The 15,571-nt window shown below is 37.5% G+C and overlaps 1 protein-coding gene and 1 long non-coding RNA gene across 5 annotated transcripts in view; both read left to right on the plus strand.

The window, feature by feature from the left end:
- Positions 1-6,233, plus strand: part of LOC139138885 (phosphatidylinositol 3-kinase regulatory subunit alpha-like) — an 81,532-nt gene extending 75,299 nt beyond the window's left edge. For all 4 annotated transcript variants that reach the window (XM_070707462.1, XM_070707463.1, XM_070707464.1 and 1 more), the window contains exons 14-18: positions 54-298; positions 711-887; positions 1,147-1,218; positions 1,642-1,809; positions 2,385-6,233. In XM_070707462.1, the coding sequence (XP_070563563.1) occupies positions 54-298; positions 711-887; positions 1,147-1,218; positions 1,642-1,809; positions 2,385-2,595 (873 nt within the window). In that variant the 3' untranslated portion in view covers positions 2,596-6,233. The remainder of the gene's footprint in view (positions 1-53; positions 299-710; positions 888-1,146; positions 1,219-1,641; positions 1,810-2,384) is intronic.
- A 3,880-nt stretch (positions 6,234-10,113) lies between these two features.
- On the plus strand, positions 10,114-13,982 carry LOC139138888 (uncharacterized). The gene is made up of 3 exons (XR_011553690.1): positions 10,114-10,267; positions 12,633-12,814; positions 13,545-13,982. It is a non-coding gene; the product is annotated as an uncharacterized lncRNA (long non-coding RNA).
- Positions 13,983-15,571: the final 1,589 nt, after the last annotated feature.

Genomic DNA, 15,571 nt, shown 5'->3' on the forward strand with positions numbered 1-15,571 from the left:
AAATAGTACATCTCATATTTTTATGCAAAATATTTTTATTTTTTCTTTCATAGCCGGAAGCGCAGGATGGTGATATCGAAAAGGTCAAGGAGAAGCTTAAAGAAATTAACGATGAATACAAAGAGAAAACAGAAAGCTACGACAAGTTGTATGACATGTACAACAAATCCACACAGGAGATACAGTTGAGGAGGCAGGCCCTGGAGGCTTTCAATGAAACTATCAAAGTGTTCGAGGAACAGATCAAAATCCATGAAAGTCATCACAAAGACGCTATCTCGGCAGATGAGAGGCAAGGGTAGGTAGTAAACAAAAGCTTTGCAAATTACGTACGCTGAGGGCAGTGTTCAATGACGTAAAAGGGTGGGGGTCAATGTATCCTTACGGAGAGGGGCATTGTCTTGTGTGGGAAACCCACACCTGGGTACACTATCATGAAGGACGGGGCCAAGATATTCAAACACATATTGCTAAGCACGTACACCAAGTCATTCACCCCTAGGCAGTAGTGACACCGTGGTATGGTCTTTTTTGTTCAAGGCTTTTAAGAAAATTATCTGTCAAAAGCTGCAACCAAAGTGCAAAATTCCCAGGCAGACGCTGTTTTTTAGCAACACATGGCTATCTACAGGCATTAGGGTATCAAAACTGGCAAACCCGCTGTCATGTCATTTTCTAAATTTTTGCTTCATTTTTTATGTACTGTACAGACTTATGGAGAATTATGAACTGCTGAAGACAAGACTTGATGACATCAAACTGAAGAAAGAACTTCTAGAACAAGAGCTGAAGAGACAGGCGGAGGAAAACCGAAACATTGACAGGGAAATGAACAGTCTGAAACCAGACATTATCCAACTCAGAAAACTCAGAGACCAATATGTCATGTAAGTCTTCAAACCTATCGATGCAGTATTGTCTGAAAACTTGTAATATTGTTCAAATATAAGAGCTCAGAAACCAGTTATGATAGCCATTTTAGGATTATTGAGGAATTTCTAATAGCTTTCCAGTGAAATTTTGAAGTTCAGTGCTATGGTCAACTTTCTATGGGTGTCGAAACTGAACATTTACAGGTAGAATTCTTTTACTGATGTGAGATTTTGACTTTTGGTCTAATGTGTGTGACATTGTGAAATGTTTCAGGTGGCTTGGTGCTAGGGGAGAGAAGCAAGAGAATATCAACTACATATTAGGACTTGAACAGAGGGGAGCAATGTAAGTATAGCTTAAGCTGTTCACCCCCAGTGCCATGTAAACAGGTCCACAGTCACTGATAATAACAATGGGTTTGGGCCAGACCATTGGGGCAAAGAGGTTGATCAGATCTGTCCAAAACAGAACTGTTCCAGTATCACCTGGTCTGCAATAGAATCAGAATATGCACATCGAGGAATACAGTAAATTGTTTTTTGATTTAGCTGCACTGTCAAGGCTTGACTGTTGTGCTTCAAGTTGATTAAATTTGCAGATATTTGATTCAGAAAAGTTCTGTGCCATACATACTCTCATGAACAAACTAATGAAACAAGCCATATGTATGATTTTACAAAGCCATTTTTAGTCTCACAGACATTTTAGAATAAAATTTTAGAGATTTAATTACAGGTATCTAAACATCGATCCACTTCTCAATTTCAGAACCAGTGCCATACCTGATGTAGAATCACTGCCGCACCACGATGAATCACTCTGGTTTTTCCCCAAAAAGTCACGCAATGAGGCCGGTCAGTTGTTGCAGGGCAGGCACGACGGAACCTTTCTCATCCGTGACAGTAGCATACCAGGCAATTATGCCTGCTCTATTGTGTAAGTATGAGTGTTATTTTTCTAAGATTCTACAATTCAATGGGGAAACTATGTGATAAATTCCTTTCAACCTCCCCCCTCCAGTTCCTAATGGAGAGGCCGTTAACCATTATTGCATAAACAATTCACTTAGGCGAAACCAAAATGGTGAAGGGATTGAAGTTCAAGTTTAAATCTTGTAGAGAAACAAAATGATCTTACAAGTGGTTTATACATTTTAATACAAGCGAGAATGTTTTACAGAGACAACAGTTGTAAATTTTGATATTTTCATTATTTTTGTTCTATTGAAGGAAATCATTTTCTTCCTTTTTCCCAAACAGTATGTTGAAATACAAATATTACCCTTGCTGACATAATGCTAAGTGAACAGTTTGAAATATGGTTGAAGTGTTGCTATTGATAAATGAGTCGTTATTCCAGACTGAAATTTAGGAGTCGGCAATAACATGGGGCATTATACGTACACAGGCTGTGTTGACAAGTTGAGTACTGGGTATTTCGACACATCAAATGAGCGTTGGTGATAAATGTGATACATACGGCTTCTCACTCTAATGTTTTATTCTTTACAGGGCTGACGGTGAGGTGAGACACTGCATGATTATCAGGTCAAATAAAGGCTACGGATTTGCCGAGCCTTTTACCATCTTCAAATCACTTAAGGAACTGGTTCTCCACTACCAACAGAACTCTCTAGTGCAACACAACGACCAACTCAATACCACACTGGCGTATCCAATCCAAGGGCCGCAGCCACCTTCTGTTGATGAAATCAACCGTTAGGATCGCCCTCCAGCGTCTCTCTGAGCTTTGGAGAAGAAATAGACAAAAAAACATTTGTTCTTCACATATCAATCCTCTCTGATGGGCCCACTCAGAAGAGGACATAAGTGTTGCTACATTTAAAGTTGACTTCAAGATTCGTGACTGTGGTCAGTTTCAGACGTTAGATTATCTCACGCTTTGGACAGTCAATTGGGGCAGTGTACTTGCAAGCACCCAAAAAAAGCCTAAGGAGACAAGAAACGCAGAGAAACCAGCAATATCGCCGTCAAGTGTTAACACAGCAACAGTCGGCAGTACAGATTACATTGGAAGTGTGTGTACATTTTATCACATGGACAGATGATATATGTTGTACATAATAGACCAAACATTTGGATGAAAGAAAGAAAACAATTTTGTCAAGATATTATGCTGCCATTGTCCCAGGGTTGGCAACTGCTTTTCAAAAATCTATTGGTAGAGAAAGAAAAAAATAAGAAAAAAAATATTTACACATTTTTTCACTATGGACACTGTCTCCAGACTCGCTTGAAGATGGAACGAAAGAAATCCTAGATTGTATATAATTTATAGAGAACTATGTGTATCACATGGCACTTACCAGAGTGACTGGTTATAAAGCAAACCAACCATCCATCACTTCTGGGTTTGTTTATTTTTTTTGTTAATTTTCAAGCAACAATCCAAATCTCAACGTAAACGGTCAGTTTTCTTGAAAGACAAAGAAAGCATACTTTGTCTCTTGAATGTGTCAAAAAATTTTCATGACACGGTTGTCAAGATTCCTTTATAATCATAGTTTCAAAAAAAGTTTGGGAAAAAAAATGAAAATCACCAATCATTACAGTATCTTTTTTCTAGCTTGACTCTCAGAGATTGTCAATTTCCTGCCTTTTCCCTTTTTTTTTTAGAAACAAGATGAAGAGTTTTCAAATATGGATCATATTTTTCTGTCAGATTGTACATTTTATACCATTGATGCGCTGAAGGGCCTCTACAGGGCACTTGGCATTGGCGTGTAACGAGATATCAGAATGTTCCATGGGTTAAAAATACTGTGATTTTAAAGCCATTTTGTAAAAGACTGTTTTGTACGTGCCTTTGTTTTTTTGTTTTGTTTTTGTAAGACAAAAACATGATGGTCAGAGACGATGAAGTGACTGAGACAGGTGTAATTTTTACAGTCTACAGTTTCACAGTTGTTATACCAAGAATTAACTTGGTCCTAGTGTATATGTTTCCTTCAATGTTAGACTTAAACTTATGTCAGTGTTACCCTAGTAATGTAGGAACATTCGGCAAATCTGCCATAAATTCTACATTCTAGAGAGTTTTTTCCTGTACATTCTATTCAAATAATCAAGCCATTCTACATGTAGTTGTGCAACATGTAATGCTACATGATCCTCAAATTGTTGGATTATGAGGTAGCATTTATCACAGCAGTCGTTTAAGTCCTTGACTCAGAGAGGGCGCCCAGAACACCAAGTTGCAACTTTAAAATACACCATCAAAAATCCCATTTCTTTCAAACAGATCACATCAACATGTCCAATGAAACCTGTCCTTATGGACAAGCCTGTAATCAGAATTCCTCTGCCGAAGAGGAAGAGGGACAGATTTTTCAAGCTTAAAGTTGAACAGAACTCTAACCATATATTAAGAGAACACCTGCTTTTAAGTAGGGTGATACGTTTCACTCTACATTTCTTCGACCAGATTTCGTGACTGGGAACCCAAAATAACCGTAGATTTTCATGTAATGAGTGAAATTGTTGCACTCTTTCAAGTTTTGATTACAAATTCTGGAATTTAAAGTTGTGTGGAAACTTCAAAAGTTGTGTGGTAACTTCATCATGCTATGCCAATACCTTGGGAGTTCAGCTGCCCCGATTCAATATAGTCATGTGCAGAATCACATTTAGGGTTCTGTGGTCCGTGCTGCATCTTCAGAATTACACTTAGGGTTCCTGTGATCTGTGCTGCATGTTCAGAATCACATTAAGGGTTCTGTGATCCATGCTGCATGTTCAGAATTACATTTAGGGTTTTGTGATCAGTGCTACTGTTCAGAATTACGTTTTGGGTTCTGTGATCAATGCTACAAAGACCAGTCTTGTGGCAGTGATAAGGGAGAAGGGTATTCAACAGAGTCAATTGGATCGAAAGCGACAGGAAAAACTTGAATAAAGATAATGATGTATTTTACACACTTTCCTTTTTCAATCTTTAGAAACTTGACAAAGTTCCAGTTGATTTTTCCCTCTCATTGTATCAGAATGTGACACTTGAAGACATTTTTTTCCACCGATCATCATCACTTGATAAATATTTTTTCGAGACTATAGATTCATACCGCGGCAGCTGCATCACTTTTCAGTCAGCCTGCAAAAGAAAGTGTAACTCAGAAAAAGTGCCTAAAAGGTCAGAGTTCATGAGTAGCAAAAGGATTGACCGGTGATAATTTTTAACGCTGATGTCAAACCAAACTGTAATTAAACTTCAAGCGAAATACTTATAAGTTGAACAGCAGTATTTTTCATTTCAGGGCACAGGTTCATGACAATTTTTTGCTAATAGTTTGCAATTTGTTGTAGAAAACCATTCTCTTTGTCTGCTTTGGTGCATAAAGTTTTTTGTATCAGAGTGCCTGTCATTTTGACCGGCACTTAAATAATGTTGGCTTGTCTTTTTAATCTTTGTCTAATTTACAGTTCCTGTGGCATTTTTTTCGTACTCACAGTAGACCAAGATGTACAAAACTCATTACATTAATTTTTTTATACGTTCATTTTTCCAAGCTGTATAGAGATGTCATAGTTGAAAATGAGCGCAATATATTCTGGATTCAGGGTGCAAGATGGATAAAGGTCAAAGTGCGTCATTATTATGAACAGTGTTTAAGGTCACTGTTAGTTCAGATGGTTGTACTCACTAGTGAGTGACTTTACAGGATACCGGCTATGTTTCATGAAACATGGTTGGGATGTTCTTACCTTGATGAAAAAAAAAAGCTTGAGAGATGTCGCAGAAATCACAGGGTTGAAGCAAACTGCATCATTTGAAAAACAAATATCCTCACAAGAACTGCAGTATTTCTACGAGACAAACCGCCAGCAAATCATAACTGTAGATTGCACACAAAAGCTTTCTGGCAATATCTTTAAAAAAGCGAGGGCACAACAATGGTCCACTAGTCACCCAAGTTTTTTTCATTTTAACAGACTAGAAGAAACCAGATTTATCACATTGTAAATTCAATAGTATTCTCAGTGATTTTCAAAAAACAGGAATGACAGCTTATCTTTTGTTTGCTGTCGTAGCATGGCATCATTTCCTCTGAGCAACTCAATTTAACTGTGTCCACTTTCTGTCAATGTCAGCCCTCGATATTCTCTGACAATCATGCATATTTTCACAAGCGAGACCGACACTATTGTAAGCTGGTAATAGCTTGTTTATAATGGGATTTTATAACATTTGAGTTTCAAGGGACCTTTTTTTGTAAACTTGGCGCTCTTTTTTTGTTAGACAAAATGGCATTTCTTTCACCGCTCTGAACATACCTGAAGTCTGTAAAAATCAATCCAAATAAAGGTTATGCAAATAAAGAAATAGTATTATCTCTAAATAAATATGTTTGGTGATTGTGTTCTACCGGAACTTATGAATGTATGATTGAGAATGATTGATGTTTATAAGACCCACTTTGGTTTTCAAAATCTCAACTATATGTCAGTGTAAAGCTCTGGTGGCAATGTTACGTTTGAACTTGTCCCTTTGAATTTGTAAAGCGATGTCTAAGCAATGGAAGATACATTCGCTATACGCCCTCAAAACTCAGACTTTTTGAGTCAATTCAGAAATTCTTGGAAATCCTTTTACACTGTATCAGTACTTATAACAGATCAGTTCTCTTTCTTCCATGAATTTTTTGTGTGTTACAGGGGCAGGTTATCTACCAGCAGTATCTAAAAGCAAATTGACCAACTTCATAAAAATGTCAATGGAAAACAAAGGGCCAACATCTTGGAAATACGCAATGTCAACAAGTACTGTTGCGAGAGAGCCAGGGATTGAGGACTGCCCGGTTAACTACCGGGAGCCCTACACTGCAGGTTCGATTCCGATCGAGAATTTACCGAATGTTTTATGTTATGAAGGAAGTTTATCTTTGTTCGTCGAATGACTTGGTGTTTTGTGCATTCTATGTCGCTTTTCTGAAGATCATATGGTACATATTATCCTATTCGGTTGAATTTACGTTGAGGTGTACAGCTTTTGGGTTTATCGTCCACACGGAGCCGTACGACTGGAGCCGCGACGTTACTGAACTATTAAGCAGATCGACGGCACCCCTCATTCAATTCTTGGGGATAGCTAAAGCTTTAGCGACTCGAAATTTCGTGGGACATTCCTTCTATCTTTCGATCGCATGAATTTTCGAAATTGTCATGGTGAGACCGAGAGCACGGCAGATCGGTCTGTGCTCGCAAGCGTGCGGGAAAAAATCCGGCTGAACTACTAAAGGTTTTTTATCCGTCCTGCTCTACGTCACACGTGTTGCGATCCGCGCCGGTTCTTGAATTGTGAGAATTCTCAAATTTTTTAACCGAAAACGGGCTGGAAGACTAGTATTCAGGCGAAGGACCTCTGAGTGGCGTTGCAAGTAGTCCCCGGGATACCGGGAATGGGGTGGTGTGGCACTCCCATAGAAAAGATATACGGGTATGTGCCGAACGAATCGGTCACTTATTCACGGCAAAATCCCTAAACATGGGTCGAGTTTTCATCCGAAAAAATACTGAACATCGGTCGATAACAAAGCAAATGTCCCATGCTTTAGGAAAACATTCACTTCTTACGGGATAAAGGTGAAAATTCCCGAAGTTTGTCAAAGAAATCCCTAACATTGGGTCGTATTTTGGAGTATACATGTGTAGATGTTTTCGACTGGGGCGGCACACCCCTAAATGAAACTATCAAGCGCACCACCACCACCCCCGGGGGGCAAGTAGCATATGGGGAGCGCTGCGGCGTGCATGTATAGACGGCACTAGTGTAGGAAAAGAGTTCCGGTTGATGACGTGAAACGGGATAATACGAATTTTTTATCTGTCCTGCTTAAGTCACACAGGTTCGGGCCAGTTCATATGATAACAGGCATTTCTCTGATTTCATTAGACATTGAAATGGTCATTTTTAGGCATTTGCAATAACACCATTGGCATTCATTCGGGCATTCCCGATACCTTTGTACACATTCAATCAATTATACGTAGCATTAATTGAATAGACAATTAAACTGATTGTTAAATGCGTTTAGTTTATTTGGGGCATGTCAATCACTAATATAGCCATTTGCATAATATTGTAAGGATTTTTATAGTGTTATTCCACCGTTCCATGTGGCTGATGTTTAAGGCGTGTACTTAGCCATATCAAGAATTTTTGATAGCCAATTAAGGCTTTTAATTAATTATTTATCAGTTCAAAACAATTAAGGCATGTACATAATGATTTTAGGAAAACAGCGAGGTATTTGTTAAGATGAAAAAGTCATTTACCTATTATTTAGGGCATTTCCAAAACCTTTTACTGGCATTGAGCACACTGGTTTTAACATTTTCAGTTCATGTTTGGCATTGCACTTATATCGTAGGCATTAATATCAACATTGTAGGGTTTTGCATTGATGTTTATGGCTCTTAAGCTAACGTTTTAGGGCATTTAGTCGGCATGACTGTAAACATTTGCAATATAATAATAGGCATTTTAATAATCTTTAATAATCTTGAGAAATTTGCAATAATGTGAATGACATTTATGGAACGCCGTAGATGAAATCATAATCTTTATTTCTTATATAGCGCATTACATATTTAAATATCTCAATGCGCTTGACATTGAAAAAGTGAAAAATGGCAACAGTAAAAATAAACGTACTAACAGCTTGTAAATATCATGAAATAGTTAAAATAAATCAACAAATAAAACTCAAGTATAAAATGACTTAAAAACGTAAGGTTTTAAACCGACTAAAATTATCAAGTGACAAAGTGCACGAAGGTGGGACGGTAAAGAATTCCACAAACGAGGCGCTCAAATTGAAAACGCTATATATCTTCATAGTAAGCTGTGCGACCAATGGCTTGATGTAACTTAATTTCCCCTTTTGAAAATGAACGCAAGGATCGACTCGTACTACGTCTAATCAATGGCTCATCAAGGTAAGATGACAAATAAATGCACATTAGAAATATTGTCATTTTCATCTTCAGAACAGATTTCGCATTTTCAGAACATGCTACGCATTACTGTCAGGTCAGTGGGCATTGAGATGGTTTTTTTAGGCATTTGCAATATCGTCACCAGCATTCCATTGTTCATGGTAAGAATTTCGGACAATGTTAGGCCTATAGGTAACTTAGCTACTTATGTAATACACTTGATTGTTCACTTTGCATTCATTGTTATATAGGCATCATCAACAAAAGCCATATTGCCGACATGTTATTGCAAATGCCTAGCATTAACTTAAATAAATGTCTAAAATGGCACGGTTGATGCCAAGGACTCCCATTATACCCCTAATGTCATTGACATCATTGCAAATTTCTCAAGGTAAATAAAGATGATAAAAATGCCTGTTATTGTATGTCTAATATATACACAATGCCAACTAAATGCCTAAAACGTCTCCTAAACTGTCGTAAACATCAATGCAAATCTACATAATGTTGATGTCTATGATATGAGTGCAAAACCTAGCGTAAACTGAAATGTTTAAGACACTGTGCTCAACGCCAACAAAAGGTTTTTAATACTCAGGTAAATGACTTTTACATTATCACAAATACCTGGCTGATTCTTAAAATAATTATGTACATGCCTTCAACATTTTGTAGACTGGTAAAATTATTTGTAAAAAGCCTATTAAATTGTCAAAGAATTCTTGATATGGCCAAATAAATGCCTTAAAATAATCGCAATCATACCAATCCATAATCCAATGACATTAGGTCAGAATTCGTAAGACAATAGTTGTAAACATAGACACAAAACAGCACAGAACAGACAGTAAATAGACGGTACACAAACAAAGTCATAGAACGCACCTTGGGGACAGATATTCGGACTACGCTCTTTGTGTAAGAAACTTTTCATATCACATTTGCCCACAAAATGGATGGCATATTTGATATCAGCGCCCCAAAATTACCCAGTACTTGTAAGTTTCATGAAAATTGAAGCTATTTTTCGCGTTGTTATTGCTGTACAATAGTTTATTATTATGATTATGCTCCCTTGTTCTAAGAGATGCCTTTGTCGTGCTTAGTGTCTTTGTTATGCTAAGTTATCTGTGGCAGTGGTGAAAGTGTTGACGATAGGTAATTTAGTCACAATTTGGATCACTCGATCTAATTAACGATTCAAAAGGACCAGATCCGGCATGCAATTTCCTGTACGAATGAAAGAGTAAGAACAAGTATTGTATAAGTATGCAAATCAACGAATGAGTCAATGTAAATGGTAAATTTTCATTGGCTTATGAGTATTATATAAGGTCCTAGTGCGTTCTACATCTCGACGATAAATTCAGATGTACATACCAAATACTGACAGTGCAGCCTCTCATCGCTTTCAGCTCAGAAGGACACGAAGATAGGTGAGTGACTTGTTAAATTAGGAGACAAGTAATTGTCAAAGTTTTTAAATGAGTGGAATATAGGCTGAGTCAAAAAGCGATACTTTCTTAAAGTTAATCCAGTCTAAGCTTCATCGACAGGATTTATTTATTCTTATCTTTGCAAAAGTTGTTCATGTTTTCAGAATTGTATTTTAATGCATCTTCATTCCGTTCTGCGATTGATTGGTCATGACTTGATGTTGGCAGTTACTGATATGTTTGTGTGTTATATTACTGATAGCATTGCTTTTATCAGTATGTATTGATACGGCTGAAATACTCTGTTGAATATAAAAGCTAATTGTACCTCGTGATTTTATGCAAATCACAACATTCCGAAATCTTGAAATCTGAACTTCAATGAGATCGTCGTTTGCAGAGGTTTACGTTCGGAGCAGTTACAAGTCTGTTTTTTTCAGAAATCCATATAGTTCTTGAGTTAGTAATGCTGTCTTTTATATCATTTCTTTCCGATATAGGCCTAGACTTTTGTTTTTGATAAATTTTTACCGATATTTGTATGTGGACTCGTATTGACCACAGTAACTGTATCAATACTCTGTGTATAGTGATGGTGTCAGCAAGGATTCTGGGTGTGGTCACAATACCAGAACGTGCTTCAGTAGCTCAACAATTTTGAACTTGAACACACTCACTGGCAACATCGTCCTAAAATTGTGACCTTTTCATATCGTCATTTTTCATTCATCCATTTCCCATAGATAATATTCTTAAAAAGTTGGATGTCAATTTAGGGATATGTTCTTGACTTTTCGTTTGTGGAGAATGAGCATATACTCAGATCGTCGGTCGTTTTAATTTTTAAAAATATTTAGCATACCGGTACAGCGTAGCCAGGAAGTTGTCTAATCGGATCGATTCCAGTGCCTTGAACATTTCCATATACAGAAAACGTAAAAGCGGCGAAGTAGTGTAATGAAGTGGGGAGTGTATACGAGGACCACGCCCTTCCCACATTTGGTGTACGATGATATCCACTTGATATATAAGCGTTTCTCTAATGGTCAAGGTTGAGAAATCTCTTCGATGAACTTGCTATTGTTATATATCAAACATTACTAAATTCAGTAGCAACCCTTGATATTTAAAGACGCTACACTCCATCAGACAATCCTGAGAATGTATATACTGATAGCATTGCTTTTATCAGTATGTATTGATACGGCTGAAATACTCTGTTGAATATAAAAGCTAATTGTACCTCGTGATTTTATGCAAATCACAACATTGCGAAATCTTGAAATCTGAACTTCAATGAGATCGTCGTTTGCAGAGGTTTACGTTCGGAGCAGTTACAAGTCTGTTTTTTTCAGAAATCCATATAGTTCTTGAGTTAGTAATGCTGTCTTTTATATCATTTCTTTCCAATATAGGCCTAGACTTTTGTTTTTGATAAATTTTTACCGATAAAAAGTTCGGAGATGTCTGTGCTAGAGATAGTCAAGTCCTCTGAAATCTGTTGTCCTATTTATTTCATCGTCATGTTTGCCGGCTATAGTAATACGCTACACTCCATCAGACAATCCTGAGAATGTAGAGTGATGTATTTTAATATAATCACTGACAAGCTCTGCCTTTTTAGAACAACTTAATACTCAGGCTGTTTTGACAAGCTTTAGTTTGGTTTTGGACACTTTTGACTTTCTTCCGGTACTTATGTAATTAAAGTAACAAGTCTTATTCATTCATTACAATGTGTAGATTCGGAAATGATTTAAAGAAGCAATTCTCAATCTCTGGTTCTCGCATTGGTGGTTGTTGACATTGGCTGTTTATGTGGTTTTAGTACTTTATTCTCCTTTGATGTTTGTGCGCAGTTAGTCTTTTTGCTCCGTGATAGAGCTGATAAAGGATTTGCACCTGTAAATTGTGTACTAGTTAGACAAAGGATAGAACCTAGCTGGTAGAGGCATCGGAGAAGTTGACTTTGGAATCGTCTCCGTTTCTGTTTAGTGACGAAGATTTAATGTGGTACATATAACAGACAACTGGCAACTTGGTGTCAGCTTCAGTTACTTGAAAGCGTTACGATCCCCGATCAATACTTCTCAACTATATCGATCCGTGAATTAGCAGCGTGACAGTAGTACGTAGGCATGGAAACGCATTGCGTGCATGTATTGCCCTATTGCTTTAGCTGCATCTAATGCTCCGTATCCTCAATAATTACATTCATGTATTCAAAATGCACTGAATAGCGCTGTTATGAAAATCACGCAAAAGTTCTACCGATGTATGATTAAAGTGGCACGGATACTTTGAACATGGAGCTACAACACTGCCCATCCTAATCCATATATCTCTTTCCCTTGTCTCTGATTAGATTTATTTGGCAAACGTTTGATTGAAGACTCTTTACAAGATGGAGAGGACAAGATTGGCATTACTTTTGTGTTTGGCTGTGATGATGAGTCTTCTGATAAGCGGCTCCGAAGGTTGGAGAAGAAGAGGAAGCGGTGAAAAGCTTAAGGATCGCAAACGCGAGGGAATTATTGATGCGGTTATGTGAGTACAAAATTTCTGCAAGCATCATACTTGACCTAGACAAAGGAAGTTGAAATAAATTACATACACGACGATAGATACAATTAGTGCTTAGAGCAGGCTTATGGCATTACTTGTGTTGTTCGCTGTGACAGTGAATTTACTGCCCAGTGGATAGTATGATACTTTAAAGCCCCAATAGCTGTGGATGTGCAATAAACCAATATTAAAATATCCCCAGTTTTCCGCGGGTTACTTTGAATAAGACCCATTAAAGACTGAAAAGGTGCATAACACTGTCATAAGTGTCGAAAGTGGCATGTAAATTCAAACGTGTTACCATCATTTTAGATTTCCCGCCATTTTCAAAAACCAATCATGTGACAGAGAAAATAAAGATTATGACAACATACTGTTGGCCATCGTGTGGGTGCATTCAAGTAAATGACATCATGCTTGTTTCTTGGATGATTACAACGTGTATGTACACGAAATGTTGCATTTTTGTACTTTTCTATGGGGCACTATTTTACGGGTTCGGCGCCCGTTTATTATTTAACTTGTTAAGATATGTAGTCGTGGTCCAAATCAGGCAGCAGTGATACGTCTATACATGTCCTTCAGTGAGCACATTTACACGAACCAACATTGGTTTGAAAATAAAATCTTGAAAAATGTTCATATAATTCTTCTTGTACTCTCGCAAAATAGAAATCGTTCTAGAACAGAAAATTTCCATTACTTTTGGCAGAGACGAGGTGAGAGAAGAAATGGAAGAACAGCTGATGGGAGAAATGGGAGAAAGAGACATGAAGGAGAATTTCATCGAGAAAATGTATGAAGAAATGTTAGAAGATTCCAAGAAGTAAAAACCAAAATCACTAAAGTGGACGAAAATGCCACTCGAACGTTATAGTTCATAATATGTAACCGATAGTGAAATTTAAGGGTGATGTGACATCGTAATTATCGTCATCAGTGGCAGGGCTTTTCATTTGTTGACATTTTTTTGTACTGAGAATTTTCAACGCCTTCGCATATTTCTTGTCTTTGATACAACTCCAGTTAGGTTATCGTTCCCAACGTGAAGTTGTGGCTATGACGTTAATCTCGTTGGAGCGCCGGTACCTTTTGGATTATGATTAAATGCACAGCAGCTGCGCAAGTGTGATAAACCGATCTCAAAATATTCTCAGTTTTCCAAGAGTTTTATTTGAGTAAGACCCATTAAAGACTGAAAAGTGTATAACACTGTCATAAGCGTCGAAAGTGGCATGTACATTCAAACGATCAGGCATCAGATTGTCTTGGCAGGAAGTTTACTCACTAGATAACAATTTCAATGGAAAACAAAATGCTATGACACCTTCGTAATCCTCATACAGACTAAAACTCGATCCCTGGGATCAAGTCCCCTACCTTTAACCCTTTCAGGACCGATAGCTGTGACTTTCGATGATTTGTTCGCTATTTTTGTTTTGTATGTCAATTGCAAGATATTGTTCTCTCCACCAAGCATGTTAAAACACTATTTAGCTTATTAACACCGCGTCTTTATGTGTAAAATACACTGTTATTGTGTACATTTGAATTTTATTCCTGAGCAGAATACACATGTCAAAAATTACAATACAGGCTGAGTTGAAAAGCTGAATACTGAGTACATCAGCATTCATTCTTTGGGGAGAAGAACAAGAAACTATAGTTGACATTGAAAACAAAATACTGAAAACCATCATTAAAGTTACAGCTACTGGCCGTCTAATTTAGCAACAATCCCTCCACCACCAGTCCAGAAACGCCGATTGCTCAAGGTGTGAACTACTCCTGCAGAGAGTACAAGGATCAATGTGGAATGGTCTCAGCATCAAGAAGTAAAAAATTTGCTGGGATAAAAATTGGTGAATTAAAGTTTGAAAAAGCTGAAGTATTTTTTTATGTGTTAAGTCAAAAAATTGGAGAAACCATCGAAAACTCATTTCCTGTTTGATATCACTGTGGATGTAAAAGAGAAGGATACACGACGGCTAGATAATCCTTTTCACACCTATTGTTATCTCTTTGTCTACGTTGATCTATTCCATCCAGCTGATGCATGGTTGCCGCAATCAGAATGGCTCAGACACCCCCACTACACTCATTATGTACATCGTCATGTCAACTCATAAAGAAAATTTCAAATTTGTGAAATTGGTTTTGTTGAATGCCCAGACTGAACAAAGCTCAAACAAAGCAAAGACTCAGAAAATCAACTATTATTTGACCAAGTTATGACTATTCTTTTGAAATGATCCAGACAAAGTCCCCTGGTTGTAAAATTACTCTCACTTACAAAGTATCTGGCCACAGAGTCTGATTTTTTCTTCATTAGGCAGTTCAAGGTATGAACTCTTAAAAAATGTTTGTCCTGAGTGCTGGTATGTCAACAGTTTGTCCCTGGAGGACTGTGTGCATATGCATTCATCTTTCATCATATAAGACATCGATGACAGATGTGTTACGCCCAAAATCTAGCCATATATACAGACTTTCCTGTCTGGTTATGTTTAGAAGTCTGCATGCCAGGCCCAAAATTCCCAGGTGATTTTTCCACCAAAATTTGATGCATAATGAAACCACAATACTGCTCAGGATGAGATAAAATCACCTGCGAGAGGGCCTTATATTTATCTGACATTTGCCGCTGTCACATGCGATCATCTCTATTTTGTTGATCATTTCCTCCTCGATGCTGCATATCATCATTTAGTGATAAAGAAGTTGTAGCATTGATGACAA

The sequence above is a fragment of the Ptychodera flava genome, chromosome 8 (genome assembly GCF_041260155.1).
Source record: "Ptychodera flava strain L36383 chromosome 8, AS_Pfla_20210202, whole genome shotgun sequence".
In the NCBI taxonomy this organism is placed as follows: Eukaryota; Metazoa; Hemichordata; class Enteropneusta; family Ptychoderidae; genus Ptychodera; species Ptychodera flava.